At 45.3% G+C, this 15,730-nt stretch overlaps 1 protein-coding gene across 2 annotated transcripts in view; it reads right to left on the bottom strand.

The window, feature by feature from the left end:
- Positions 1-15,730, bottom strand: part of EVC (EvC ciliary complex subunit 1) — a 719,388-nt gene that overhangs the window by 622,871 nt on the left and 80,787 nt on the right. For both annotated transcript variants that reach the window (XM_085642437.1, XM_085642438.1), the window contains exon 4: positions 2,645-2,877. In XM_085642437.1, coding sequence (XP_085498563.1) covers positions 2,645-2,877 — 233 coding nt within the window. The remainder of the gene's footprint in view (positions 1-2,644; positions 2,878-15,730) is intronic.

Here is a 15,730-nt window from a genome sequence, read left to right as displayed (position 1 = left end):
TGCTTCCTGCAAGCGATAGCTAGTGGGAGCTAATTTGCATTTTTATTGTGATTAGGTGCCACCAGGAGAGATGCCTTGTTGCAGAATCAGAATACATGTTAGAGGCTTCAGGCAGTTGGGGGTTGCTTCCGTGTTTATTTTTTTTAATTAAATCGAATGCCCACAAACAATATGTGTACCCATGACTGGCATTAACCTTCGTGAACATTAGTGTACATACATTATGATAACGGGTTACACATATTGCTGCTGTTCCTAAGTTACAGTCATCCATAAATGTGCAGTATGAAGGGCATTTCTAAGACTGAGGATGAATGCTGACCACAGGGTACAAACCCAAACCCCACTTTTTCTTAATCTTCCATACTTTTAGGTAGCCCGGACATGGACAGTGGCATATCAATAGCCCCCTAAGCCATCTCGGTGCAGGTGGTAGGCGGGGGCACCGAGCTTCAGGGGGGCCCTCCGGCACTGTGCACGGGCAACTGGCCCTTGACCTGAAAGCTCCAAACTGGGTCAAGAGCGTGGGGGAGCCCCCTCCATATACTTTACTTGGGGCCCCCTCAACGTTCTGAGTTTGAAGGCAATTAACATAGGTTCCCATCAGGGTAGCTTCTACAGTGATTACCTCCAGCACCTGTGTGTAGACACAAGCCCCTACTATCCCTATTGACTGATTGTCTGGCACTCTCAAATTGTAAGAATGCATTTATTGAGACTGGCCATACAGCTTCAAATAATGACAATGCTCACCAGTGTGAATGTAAGCTGTATCTGCCCACGAGCCCATGGACCCGCGCTGGGCCTGGACCGGAGAGTATCCCTTGGTTGCTGAGCAGTACCTGGAGTGCAGAGCCAGCATGCTGTCAACTTCGTTCTGGGAGGCTTCTCCACTGCTTTTATTAAGGTTATCAATTTGTATCTGGTCAATAGTTCTTGCAGAGCACAGCAGTCTATCAGCCGGTTAGTTAGCTAGATGGAGAAATATTGGTGGTCCACTCTCAACCTTGTACGCTTTGGCGTTGTTGCCTCAAGTGCCATTGGAAACAATAGAAGTCACCAAGCCTCCCCCACAATCTGTGTGAGGTACAAACTTCAAACTCTCATTTTTTCCAAAAACAGTTGTGTTTATCCGCAGCAGTTAAACCAGTGACCAGGAGCATGAGGGTGCAGGTAGACCTTTGCAATGGGTGCAGTTGTCCAGTCGGCTGCATATGTCATATCATTTATAAAGTCACACCATTTGAGATGATAGATTCTGCCAATCTATTATACAGACCAACTCGGATAATAAAGGAGGCTCTGGAGTGTCATTAAATGAAAGGGGTGGGTGAACACTTCACACTGACAACGGCACAGAGCGAATAACTTGATAAAGAAATGAAAACACACATCTTCAAACCCCTTTGAAGACACTTGCTCAGCCAAGGGGCACCTGATATGAGAATCCCTCCATTGTGCCATGCTACATTAGTCTACTCACTAGAACCTTTCTAACTCTCCGCTTACTTGAATGCACCAAACCCTACAGCTCTTGGGTTAACATGCATGATCCTCACCGGTGGCCCCACTGCTGTCACAAAGAGCAACTCACTCACTGCAAAAGTAAAAGGTGCACATATAGCGACTGGTGGGAGTGCAGGGGGGCTGCAGAGAGTCTGCATCTTAGAAGGTAGAAAACAGAAAATGAATGTAGCGGGACAGAGAGGCATGCAAGGGGCCATTAGAGCCACTCACTGCTGCATATGGTTCACTAGAATCTGGGCCTGTGGTGTAACAGCATCCTCCCAGCTTTGAATCTCCTTCTGTCCCTGCTAACAGGTTGTTGCTCACAGTAGATGCACTCAGGGGGCTTCTTCCTCTATACTTTTTGGCCTGGAGTGGCTACGGTCACCTCTACATTTATGAGCTGAGATGATGCAGAAAGATGCTCCACACTCCGTGGCAATGGCACACAGGGTAGATGAGCATCATGGATGCTCTGTTCTATGGAGGTGTCTCAGTACCTCTAGAGATGGAACATCTGGCAGCCATGTCACAGTAGCTCTTAGGCATTTCCGTGAAGGATGGTGACTAAGTTGGAATGCTCTCTGGTGGAAGGAAGGCTATTGGCCATGTAGGGGAAGCTCTTCGGTGCCTTGTGTAATGGGGCAGGTGCCATGTCAAAGAAGCTCTGCTCATAGGCTGCTACCAAAAGATTCTCTTTACTTCTTCTTTCACCAACCTGTACATGACAGCTGAGGAACTCTCTTTCTCCCTCCTGGAATACAAGTGGAAGGTGTTTTTAATCTTTCCTTGCACCGCAATAGTTTTCCACCGCAACATGTAACTATAGTCATTCCTACAAACATCATATTTTGTCCATGGAACTGCTGTGTGCTGCCACGGAGGCCAAACAAAAAATGTACCACTGGACAGAATGCAAGTGTATGCAGGAAATGGACACCTTGATTCAATTCATTAGCTTTTCTGAATCAGTGTTGAGTAAATGCAGTTCTTCAGCACAGCACAGTGGATGATTGTCAAAAAGCAGACTTAAACAGGGAGAAGAGGTTCCAAGAGGCAATCACACATTTCAATCACAAGAGAAATCATGTAATTAATTGACATTGACAGTGATTTAAATGTTCTTTAAGCTCGTTACCTATCACATGTCAGCAAGTCAGGGAAAGAGGACACCTTGACAAATGTTCTCTCATAGAAGCGGTCATCGCTGGTTGCTGAATGGACTGTTGTAGAAGAACTGCAATCATCCTTGTCTCCCTGACTGAGAGATCCGTCACTGCTGACGCTTGAGCTGTCCGTCATTTGATTGGGCAGTGGAGTCCGCTTGAAATTCTCATGCAAGGAGGGATTGGAAGCACCATCTGCCAGTGGCTATGAAACAATGTATATAAAATTAAAACAATTTCAATGGTTCCATCTTTCATCTCAATTATTGCTGTTAATAACAGGAAATAACCGGTGCATGCATGGTTTTAAGTTACAGGTTTTTATAGGGTGCCAAAGGACCCAACCATAGCTAAAAAGACCATTTTGGAATTCTAAAATTTCCTGCTGAAAACAAGCTGGGTCAGCGGCGGAAGGGGCTGTTTTTAAAGCTGAAAGTTTGAAAAGCCTGGACTGATGTGGTCAGAAATTGTGTGGCAATTAGCACAGTTTGGACCCATTGATTTCACATTTTCTTTAGGCTGTGCCCTGTTTGCAAACAGGATTGCTCATTAAGCTCACTCACCAGGGCAACAAGGAGTTAATTATATCAAATTTTTACCAGGTATAGATTTTGTTCTAAATCTGGCTAACTAGTTTTAAAATGCTACCCCAAAGAGGGCCTCCTAGGTACACATGGCAGTATTTTGTTAGTGGGTCACATATGCCTATTTATACTAATTCAGCTTATGTACCGATACTGGTGGGGCACCAGACCCCATTATGAAGCGAGGATCTTTCAATTTTTTTCTTAGTAACAGCCATCAATGGGATTGGTAAGTGCCACAGTAGATGGTACATGACACTGCCTAAGGAACTTCTAGGGTAATTCCAGAGTAAATGCTAGCCATGTGGACTCATTATGGCTTGGCTGTCAATTCGACTGTCTTATACAACAAAACAACAAAGTGTTAAAATAGTATATTACCATTAAATGCAAAGTCAAGGAACTTGTCTTATACTACATGATTGAGCAGAGAGGAAGACAAACAATATGAATTTGTGCTGCTGTGAAATGACACAAGTGCTATATAACAATCTTAGATAAAGTAAATGTAAACAAATGCCTGGCATCTAACAGAGATGCCTCTAGCCACCCCCTTGGCAGAAATGGCAGCACACCTGCATGTTCTACTGAACATCCAACATCCCCTCGTTTGCCTTTAACAGACCAAACCTAAATCCAAAGTTACAAGGTCTTTGAAATGCACATAACATCAGCTCGTACTATATCAGTTTACTGAATCTTGCTGGTCTCCTTGAATCATTCGTTTGCCTGGAGAAAAGACCAGCATTTTGGCAAATTGTCATTTTAAGCACATCTCAATGGGCAGCCCTTTGCCTTAGGGCAGCAAAACTGAGACATGTGGACTATTCATACTCTCACCACAGCCTAAATCACACTACACCATGCTGAGATTATATTGAAAAAAGATCAGTTTATCCAGTAGTGCCCAGAATGAGAGTTAAGTGGAGAAGAACTTGTTTTTTCTCAGATGGGTGTATGTGATTTAAGAGAATTGTTTTTTACTGGACTCCTATTACTGAGAAACCAATTAATCTAAACGTTTTAATGGAAATTTTCAGGATGAATGGCATTTACCATTTGATAGAAATCAATTCATAAAATAATCTTTTTGGGGAAGTTGGCTCCTGCATACTTATTTTTAAGGTGTAAATGAAATCGTTGCAGGTCTGACTTTTTTCAAAAACATTTTTTTCCAAAGGTATGCATTTCAATCCTTCACAGCAGGAGACATTATTTCAGATGTATATCTTTTACATTGTCAAGCAAGTACTTTGGATGCTTTTAATTCACTGATCTCCTACCACCCCTAAACACCATCCATCTGTGCCTCCTAAGAATGCCTCCCCATGCATAAATGACACATATCTCTGACCGCTAAGCTCCACACATCACTGAACCCTTAAAGCCCTTTCTATTCCTAAACTCTAACCCATAGCCCTCCCACTACTGCCAATCTCCACCCATTTCTGAATCCTAGAAACCCTTTTCTATGCCTCCATCCCGCCCCTCCCATATCCCTTAAACTTTTGCCCCACCTCTTGTTGCAGGGATTCTGCTTATGCACAGAACTATGCGCAGGAAACCAGGACCTCAGAGAATTGTGGTGTACCAGAAACTCCCCTCAGAACTAAGAACCCCTATCCGACTAGCTTAGTGTCACATTCGTTATCCGAGATTTAGCTCGGCGGTCCCAATGTATAGACAACCCAGAACAAGCGACTTAGATACTCTCAGGAGTGGTGGGAATCCGAAATACCCGTTGGTAGCTATATATCAGTCCACAACAGAATAACAAAGACACGGTAAAAGTTTAAAGAGTTTATTTTATAAACCTCGCGTCCTAAGATGCAGTACTTTGGCTAACACAAGCAGACAAATGGTTAGGATCAGCACCATCAGCATTGTTACAATACCATAGAAAATGAAAGGAGCAATCATAATAATAATGACAGTGGAAAGCAACCACCCTCCTTTCTCTAGCAACTAATAAGGTATTATTAGACTAATAGAAGGTCTCTTAGGCTTGCATGGGGGACCACATACCTTATAGATCAGCTTAGTGGAATCATATCACAGGATCAGCTAGGCTCTCTCCTGTAACAGCTCTTCGTTTCGAATGTAACAGAAAACATGCTGCTCTGTAATATTAAAGGGCTCGTCTTTCAGGTATTGGCAGCTGTATGTATGTTATGTCTAAGAAGTGGTACGATCAACCTGAACACAACAACCTGCCCCGTCTAGTGACCCAGACTCGTTCCTTACACGGTGTACAGACCAAGGTCACTACTCGCTGTTAAGGATGTTAAACAACAGACGGTTCTCATGTGAAGCAAAGTCGAGTCAGCAGTTCTCGAATGATTAACATGTAACAACAGTGTCGCGTGCAAAAGCAGCAGAAGCAGCAAGCTGGCTTTCTAACAGCCATCGAGGTTATGCTAACTTAGCGTTGTACATAGGGCGTGGTTAACCCACACTACATCCCCCTTTGATCGGACTACTAACCACTAAGGGCGCACTTATCAAGTTCAAGTTAGAAAGAACGAAACCAAGGGCATGAACTATAAGTCCATATAAGGTAAGTTGAAAGTTCGAAAAAGAAAAAAAAAATTTAAAACAGAAAAAGATGTCGTCAGGTGGAAAAAACCATTTAAAAAAATGGGAAAAAACGACATCGATCGATACATCAAGGGTCGATCAAAATAAAAAGTCAATCCATAAAAGTATAGGCACAATAAGTTGCAACTGCCTCCAAGAGGAAATCATTGGAGCGTTCCGCAAAAGTATCTGCCATCCAGTTTAACAGCGGAAAGGAACACACGTGTTCACTCACAATAGGAGCCTCAAGCACCACTCGGGGACAACAGGAAGGTTCCTTGATATAACTGCGCTCCAGAAAGTCAATCGCAGCCTCTTAAATGGCCCAATTACCAAGGACTCCATGTGCCACACCCAAGGCCATAAACCCAACACCAGAACATTCATACTCATAAGCCGTCAAGGGACCCATCAGTTGACCAAAATCCGGTAAAGGTGACACCGTGGTTGAAAGGCACAAATCCAGAGCCCACTGGAACGGACAATCCAGGCAGTGAAAGACAGGTTGCACACATGTAAAGAAGGGAAACCGGAAGGATAATCCATACGCGACACTTAAAGTCACCAGAGGCAACGTGCCATAGTATTCAAGCATCCGGTTACGCAGATGAAACAGCCGGGGCATGTTGTGTCTGTACGCAAGTTGCGCAGCCATTGCGTAGGACGCAAACCAGCAAAAGTATTCCAGCAATAAGGGCAAGAAGCAAAGGAAGACCTCCGAAGACGCTGGAAAAAATGCGGGAATCACACCAAAAATAGTCTGAAAGGAGGTCACGAGGCCGGAGCCCACTAGTTTAAAAAAATGAACTATGCCGGTCGTAGACGAGGCATTAAAGATAGTCTGTATCAATGTTCCAAAATGGAAGGGGAGGTCAGTATTCAAAAGCGCCTGCACCTCCATGCGGGTGTTTGCCACGTGAAGAAGAAAGGTTTCACGGGATGAAGTTAAAGCGACCTCCCTTTGAGACAAAAGAGCCCTTATTCTGCTCATCTGGTTGAACTCTGCGCTCAAGGTTGGAATCGAAGGCCAGATAGAAACATCGAGCCGGCCATGCGGGGGTGGGAAAAGGACATTATTACAGCACACTACACGCTGTGAAACAGTGACTATGTACGGAATGCCCTTTAGCATCCCACAGCAATTGTCATTATTTAAAAGCAAATAACTACCGTTAGCAAGCAATGAGAATGAAGGGTTTCTAACTGGCACAGGTACACCTTTCAAAACGCAAGCTAAATTAGGAGCGTGTACATTGCAAGCACCATGTAATTGTATGTGTCTACACACCACAGAATGATCAGGAGCAGAAGTGCATTCCTCACCCTTCAGATAAACCTTTGTGCCCTCCCGCATGCATCTATATGTGAACGGGAGCGACCAAACTTCGTGCAGGAATGCACTTCAAAGTTGTTCATATCTGCCAAGAGCATAATGTTTCATGCATGAACTAAATTTAAAAAGCGAAAAAGGTAAAGTGATTACGCCGTGGATAAGCCACACGGCCGAATTCAACTCAGCAATAGAGAAAGGCAATGGTTCTAATTTCTCAATGTGCAGTAATGAATAAGTCGCATCCTTCATAGACATAAACTGTTGTTTGTCAGTTAAATTAAAAGGGAGGAACAAAGAGGAAACATTCATGTAATCCCATGGGACCTTCCCTGCCTTTAACGTTTGTAAAGTCCATGCAAATTGCATAACAGAACGCAACTGATTCTGGCCATGGTACAACACAGACAAATCATCCTGTACAATATCTACGACAGATGAAACAATATTATCTAAAGTGTAAATTCTAGAAGACAAGGTATTTATACTATTATCAATCACAGCCAACACTTTTTCCATATTTGCCTGGTCAATAGCACGTAATCTGGAGGCAGCCTCAAATTGCGACAATTTCCAAACTTCGTTGTAAATAGCATACACCCATCTTTTGGACCTGCCTATTGCAGGACCTTTAAGAAAATCATTCAAATCAATTTTGTCGTTTAAACGTGACAAATGAAGTTTAACAGACGCTAATGTGGAATGTTGCAGCCACGACTGGCATAACTTGCCCACAGAGTAGGTAGTCACAGTGTGTGATGATTCAAAACGAGGATCTACCCTGACTTGAGTGTACCCAGGTGCCAGTGCTAAAAATCGACGTTGACAAGAATCTTAACCAGTTTGCCAAACCAACCAACCCTCAGGATTAAATGCCGAAACATTAAAGGTGGTGTTGGAAATAAGGGACTGCAACTTAGTAAGGGAAAGATCTGTGTAATTACCCCAGCCGGGATAAGCACCCAGATCCGGGATCGTGGGGGAATTCATTCTTTTAGACGTAGACAAGCCAAAACAAGTCGTCTGAAAAATAGATGAATTCAAAAATAAAATATGGTTAGGGATAAGACAGGCACGATGCAAACCGACTTAAGATCGATAGTAGCTTTCCATAGCTCATAGCCTCCGACAGCCAATTCGTCCATAAAGGACTTGGAATACAATAATTTGGTATGTGTCAGCCTTACCTTCGAGGCGGTTTCAGGCGCCATCTTAAAGTAAAAGGAGGCCGGTTTTGACACACTGAAATCCGAAAAGTATGTGAACTTGTTCACTAACGTTTTAGAACTGCCCTGATGAGCGGCCGGACAATGTTCCCATTGAGTGTAATTAACAAAATTTCGAAAGGTATTTGCTCTGTGTAGGAAATGTAAGCCATAATGTTGATAACAAAACTGTTCACCATAATTAGCAGAATTTAAATACAAATCTTCAGCATCAAATGCAGCATAATATTTTAGATCAGAAAATAGTGCTTCTATTGCTTGTACATCCCAATCATCAGATCTGATATTCTGTTTAACTACATCACCCATAGAAACACGAAATACATTAGGCACATTAATCACTTCGGTAGGTCCATGAATTTGAAATTTAACAGCATCCCAAGCGATCCCATCACGCAGAGGCCAGGCAGTAATGTTCACAAAAGTCTGGTCCCTTTTCATAATGTGTGAAGAGGAATGGGGGGCCAAAGCTCCATCAATTGATTCAATTGTAGATCGTTCAGTCAGGTAGTGTCCATTTATAATTTTAAAAAACACCACCACAAAGCCAATTGTCATGAACAAAAAAATACATATTGGCACCAGCCAGATGTAAGTCCATGGTGCCACTAAAAAATGTCTCTTGAACCAGGCAAAAAATATAGCAATTTTGGAAGGGGCAGTGGAAGTCATTGATTCAGTGTCAAAGGAAGAACGGGACTGGTCAATCGCTGTTCAGTGTAAAAGAGGCAACGGGACACTTGCAGGATAAGCATACTCAGGATCATCAGACAAACCACCATCAACAGGGGGTATAAGAGGGGAAGCAACAGCATGCATTTCAACGGCAACCTCAGGCATGATGGTCGAGGGCGGCATCGCAACAGAATTTCGCAGAATGGAAGGGCAAGAAATTGAAGGTGTCATACTATGAAGTATCGGCCACTCGCTGTAGCTTGACATTGTCAATCGAGATGTACCCGTTTTCCTTGCGACCAGGAAGTGGTGGTAAAATGACTGTACGTGTACCCTGGACTCCAAGCACCGGCACTGGTGCACGATAAGAGGGGCCAAACTCTTTCTTGTTCTCCACCTTCTCACGGACCAGATCACCAACTCGAGGTAGCCAGCCGACTACCGGAATCTGGAGCTCAGCTTCGCATGTAGAGGGTACGTGTTCCTTCGCCAGAGTGTCTCTTGCTTCTTGTAGATTCTGCAATACAGCACAGTGATCATCTAGGTCAAAAGGCGCGGCAGCCGCCGCCATGTCTAGACCCTCAAGGTCCGGAACAAACATTCTTACTCAAAGAGCATCATGTATGGGGTCCGCCCACCCAGAGACCTTCTAGGGAGATTATTAAGTGCACGCTGCACGTCATACAAGTGGGTCAGCCAGCTTCAGCCTGTACCTAATACCCTTGCTGTCAAAGATTGCTTTAGGTCACGGTTCATTCGCTCCACATTATTGCCCTCAGGCCAGTATGGAGACGAAAATTTGACTTGGACCCCCAAACTTCTCATGGCTTCTTTGTAAGCCCTAGAGGCAAACGCAGGGCCCTGGTCAGAATGAAGGGTACCACATGCAAAACTCCCAATTAAGACACGCAAATCCTTGATGACCGTCTGGGCATCAGTACTCCTTTGCGGCCACACCCACAGAAAACGTGTGCACGAATCCACTGCAACCAAGATGTACTTGTACGCAGTATCAGAGGAAAAAGGACCGCAGTGATCTAAATAAACACACGCAAGTGGTTGATTACATATAAACAGCTGCGTTTGTGGTGGACGCGCGACAGTAGAAGGTTTAATCTGCTGGCAAATGTCACATAAAAGGACATAAGCTCGCGCCTGTTTGTACAAACCGTACAACCAGTAACGTTGCTGTAAAAGAGATACAGTCGCCGAAACTCCGGCGTGCGCAGACGCAACACCTTCGTGGGCAGCCGTAATCAGAGATGGTCTGCAGTCCGCGTTGGGAATCAATCTGTCACCAACGTCGTTAATCCTCACTAATGGGACGTTATCAGGACTTAAACGATAATGGTAGCGGGAAGGGAATCCTTTCAGAAATCCCGTCCCTGTCTCGGACGCAGCAATAGCTGCCAAGATGTCATCATCAATCCTAGTTTTGGATCTTGTAACTGCTGCTACTAAATATGTTGCCACTGCGGTTTTTGCTGCCTCGTCAGCCAAACTGTTACCGACAGCATGGACACCAACACGCTGGTGACCAAGAGTGTGAATTACATTCACGAGGGGCAGCCCTTCTTTAAGTTCTGTCACTCGAACCCAAAGCGTTTTGTGCTTTACTGTTCTACCTTTCGAATCCCGAAAGTCATTCTGACTCCAAAAGTGTAAATTCTCATTGTATGATTGAACACAATAAAACGAGTCACTCACTATAAGAGTGGTGACCCGAGGATCAGCAAACTCCAGTGCAAGCACCAGAGCTTTCAGCTCTGCCAACTGTGCGGTACAATCACCCAATGACTGCGTATGCACGACATCAGACTGGAACTCACCGTTCACGAAAGTACCTACTACAATTGCGCAGGCCGCTGAATAGGCGTGCTTTGATCCAGTTGCGGGTTGCGCAGACCCATCAGTGTATATGACACAATGGTACTCCTCGAGCGGGCGCAAAGTCAGAGGAGCCGGATGAACAAATTCATACTCCAAGAACTCCTGTGTCTGTAATGCCGCGTCAAAGATATATGTGACGTCCGGCGAGGTCAAGGAGGTTGCCCATTGTATCCACCTTGGATGCAAAGCCTTAGAATTAGGTACACTGGCTTTAGTGACCGCCTCAAGGGCAGGGTACGGTGTTACCACCAGCATGTGCTTTCCCTGTGATAGCGCTCGCTCTTTCAAGATCGCCATCTGAACTGCTGTCAGTACTTTCTCGAAGTGTACAGATGAGATTTGTATGCAATGGGGACGGTGTCGCCCTCATTGAACGTCAAGTAGGTGAAACCCACTGCACCCGGTACGATTCTAATGACCAGGTTAGTGTGGTTATCACGAGTTTGTAAAAACTTTGAAGCTAGAAGATCAGACTGCAACAATTGCAATGCAGCCGAATGCTCAGGCAGCCAGCAAGATTTGGTAAAAGTAGGTTGTACCAAGGCATAAAGCGACTTGATACGCTGGGCATAATCAGGAATGTAGGTACGACCGAAATTCAGAAAACCCAGCAAAGATTGCTATTTCTTCAGTGTCGTTGGGGTACTGAGGCGTGCGCATTTCTCAAGGAACTGCGGAGCCAAGCCTCGACCCTCATGATTGAGTTCGTACCCCAAGAACAACACTGTGAACTCGGCAATGTGGGACTTGGCATAGTCAGCAAACATAGTTATTATGTTATCCACATGAGCAAGGTGTGGAAACAACTCGTCGTCCGTCAGGTAGATATCATCTACATACGAATATGCTTCCGGGTCAATCATCTCCAAAAGTGAGACCACACGAGCAGCAAAGACCCCGGGGCTGTTTTTATAGCCCATGGGGAGCCTTTTAAACCATTTTTGTTTGCCACCCGTGGTAAACGCCGTCCACTCATAGCTATGAGGAGACAGGTTATGGCTGTAAAAGCCGTTGGAGATGTCAAGAGTAGTTTTAAAACGTTTTCTCACAAGACTATCGACGAGAGCCGAACTGTGTGTATTCTGTACCGCACATGTCCGGCAGTGCGAATTTAAGTGCCGGTAATCCAAAGCAAGGCGGTACGATCCGTCAGGCTTCGTCACAGTGAATAAAGGATTATTCATGGGTGACACACATGTTTCAATTACTCCCTGATATTCCAATTGCTCAAGGATAGACGCGACGTGAGACCGAGCTTCGCGACGCATGGGGTATTGGGGTTGTGGCTGGGGTTCCGACCGTAACGGAATCGTATGGTTGGGAGAAAATTTGTCCCAGTCCACCTGAGTACAGTACAACGCAGGCGCGAGCACCTGCGCCCACTTCCCGGCTAACCCATTAGAATGTTCCAGTGGCACTGTGTGCCCAAAGGACGGGAGGATTACCACCTCCCCTCTACGAGCCTCTAACACGAAAGCCGGGGGCCAATCTGCCTCCGCCAAAAGTATATCATAGGTGGAGGTTAGATTATCCCAAAATACCACTTTAATTTTACGTTGTATGTCACCCTCAATTAAAAGGTCAATTTTAAACATTCTTTTGGGGGGAGCTACGCGAGTATCATCAGTTTCAACACTTACAAATGTATCAGTTGCTGTCGCCGCCAGAAACGGACGCAGCGCTTGTCGCACTACTGTAACTTCCGCAGCGCTGTCTAGCAGCGTTAGCGCCCATGTCTGGTTCAGAAGCTGTGTCCGTACCATCTGAGGCATATCTCGCAGTCAGAGCAGCAACTTTCTTCTTTTGAAACGGGGGTCTTTGACGTGCAGACTCGTCCTGTTTGCCTTCACCGTCAGGCTGACGGGGCTGCTCACGACCTTGAGCACCCTTTCCCTTCCCACGATCTCCGCCACCGGATTGATAAGCTGATGCTTCCTGTGAAGAATGAGGAGAGCGTTGTTCAGGAACCTGAAATCTATCAGGTGACTTAATATTAGAACGATCGCGCAAATCATAAGTGCGTTCACTTTGTGTCTGCACCGGTGATGCAGAACGAGACCTCCGTTTCTCTTGCTGCTTCCCCTGTTTCTTAGCTCGCCAACTTTGTTTCGGGAAGTTGGGCTTTTCATCTTTGGTAGACAAACTCACTTTAGGCTGCTGCACTGCAGTCGGAATGATCACTGCGGGTTTCACACCCAAGGAGCTACGACCCACCATTCTGTAGGCTTTCGCTATAATTTTAGCGGAATTTCTTCGGCCTGTCGCCCGGATCCACAAGTGCCAACATATTGCACACCTGGAATTGCATGGCATCTCCTTTGAGGTTGCCCATAACCATGGAACAAACCACATCGAAGCTATTGACAAGCCTCAATCCCAACTCAATTGCTGCCTCGGCACCATGATTGTCTTGGACCTTCTTGATGACCGAGGGCAGTACAGACATAGACGGAGTGCCGTAGCACTTCGCATAGGTCGCAGCAAAGACCTTGCCCCAATTGTCACAGTCGACCATATCCGGCACTAGGTCCTTAGGTAATGTTATAGTGAGGATCCTGTGTTTATCCACAGGAGAAGTATTGGGAAACACGGCTTCAAATTGATAAAATTTTTCAGCAAGCCAGTAAGGGAATTCATCCCTATTTTGGGGGCGCTTGCCGACAACCGAATTAACCATAACTGGACTGATGACCGTCGCATGATGGTCAGTCGTGTGGCCCGCAACTGAAGGTGCCCCCACCTGCACGTTGCGAGACACGTACTGCACTAATGCCCTATGGACCGTAATCAGGGCAGTGTGTAGCACACGTAACTCCGCCACCGCCACAGTCATGTAGCGGGGATGGGGTGTATAACCGGCCAGCACCGGCAATGTGGCCCCTGCAATTAACAACGGGCCCATTCTCGCCGGCGCTACCGCATGGGGAAGGGCGCCTTTAAACCAAATAGTATGCTGCCAGGCACTAAGGGGAATTTCAAGTGTCCGAAAAGGGGCATAGGCAGCAGGCATCGCGGTGTGAGTATATTCGTGGAACAAATTGTCATTTGCATCCACTTTGTCAAACGTCACCCAAGAGTAAAACAACTCATACGGGAACGCTGCATCAGCGCCTACTACTAAAATAACAGCCAAGCCATCATCCGGGACCCCATAGACCCTCAAATGTGCGGTCAGGGGAACCCTACTATGCGCGGCAACATTGACCGCCATCAGGACACTTTCAAGAACAACGAAAAGCTATACTGTAGCACTGGGGTTCAATAAAAGAAAACCTTTTTAATTATCAAGCTTCAAAGAACCTTTAGTCGAAACCTAGGTAGGTTAAGCCGTCACTCACGTTATCCGGAAACCAGAGTGAGGGCGTTGTGGACTAATAAAAGCACTACTAAGGCGTTTCAGATCAAAAGACCAAACGTTAGGTGTGCCATGTTGCAGGGATTCTGCTTATGCACAGAACTATGTGCAGGAAACCAGGACCTCAGAGAATTGTGGTGTACCAGAAACTCCCCTCAGAACTAAGAACCCCTATCCGACTAGCTTAGTGTCACATTCGTCATCCGAGATTTAGCTCGGCGGTCCCAATGTATAGACAACCCAGAACAAGCGACTTAGATACTCTCAGGAGTGGTGGGAATCCGAAATACCCGTTGGTAGCTATATATCAGTCCACAACAGAATAACAAAGACACGGTAAAAGTTTAAAGAGTTTATTTTATAAACCTCGCGTCCTAAGATGCAGTACTTTGGCTACCACAAGCAGACAAATGGTTAGGATCAGCACCATCAGCATTGTTACAATACCATAGAAAATGAAAGGAGCAATCATAATAATAATGACAGTGGAAAGCAACCACCCTCCTTTCTCTAGCAACTAATAAGGTATTATTAGACTAATAGAAGGTCTCTTAGGCTTGCATGGGGGACCCCATACCTTATAGATCAGCTTAGTGGAATCACATCACAGGATCAGCTAGGCTCTCTCCTGTAACAGCTCTTCGTTTCGAATGTAACAGAAAACATGCTGCTCTGTAATATTAAAGGGCTCGTCTTTCAGGTATTGGCAGCTGTATGTATGTTATGGCTAAGAAGTGGTACGATCAACCTGAACACAACAACCTGCCCCGTCTAGTGACCCAGACTCGTTCCGTACACGGTGTACAGACCAAGGTCACTACTCGCTGTTAAGGATGTTAAATAACAGACGCTTCTCATGTGAAGCAAAGTCGAGTCAGCAGTTCTCGAATGAATAACATGTAAAAACAGTGTCGCGTGCAAAAGCAGCAGAAGCAGCAAGCTGGCTTTCTAACAGCCATTGAGGTTATGCTAACTTAGCGTTGTACATAGGGCGTGGTTAACCCACACTACACTGTAAGTTCCACTCATACCTGAACCCCACAAAACTCACTACCCATGAAAACCACCCATTTGTGACGCTAAAATCACTCACCACCCCTAAACTCCTGCACTCCTCAACCCTAAAACCGCTTTCTACAAATATACTCCAACTACCCTGAACCCTTAAAACCCCACACTACCCTAAACACCACACAATTCTGAATACTAAAAACCCTTCCCCATCTCTAACCTATAGCCATCACTGAACCTTAAAACACTCACCAGCCCTAAACTCCACCCATCTGTAAAACCTAAAGAAAATACCCCTACATGCCATCCCATCCCTGAATCCTAAAAACCTCTCACCACCCCTAAACTCCACATATGCATGTTCCCTAAAAAATATATCCTCACTACCCCTAAACTCCACCCACCCTTGA

Source organism: Triturus cristatus, chromosome 2_2 (assembly GCF_964204655.1).
Source record: "Triturus cristatus chromosome 2_2, aTriCri1.1, whole genome shotgun sequence".
Classification (NCBI taxonomy): domain Eukaryota; kingdom Metazoa; phylum Chordata; class Amphibia; order Caudata; family Salamandridae; genus Triturus; species Triturus cristatus.
Note: the sequence above shows the minus strand (reverse complement) of the source record. Positions and strands in the feature narration are given on the sequence as shown.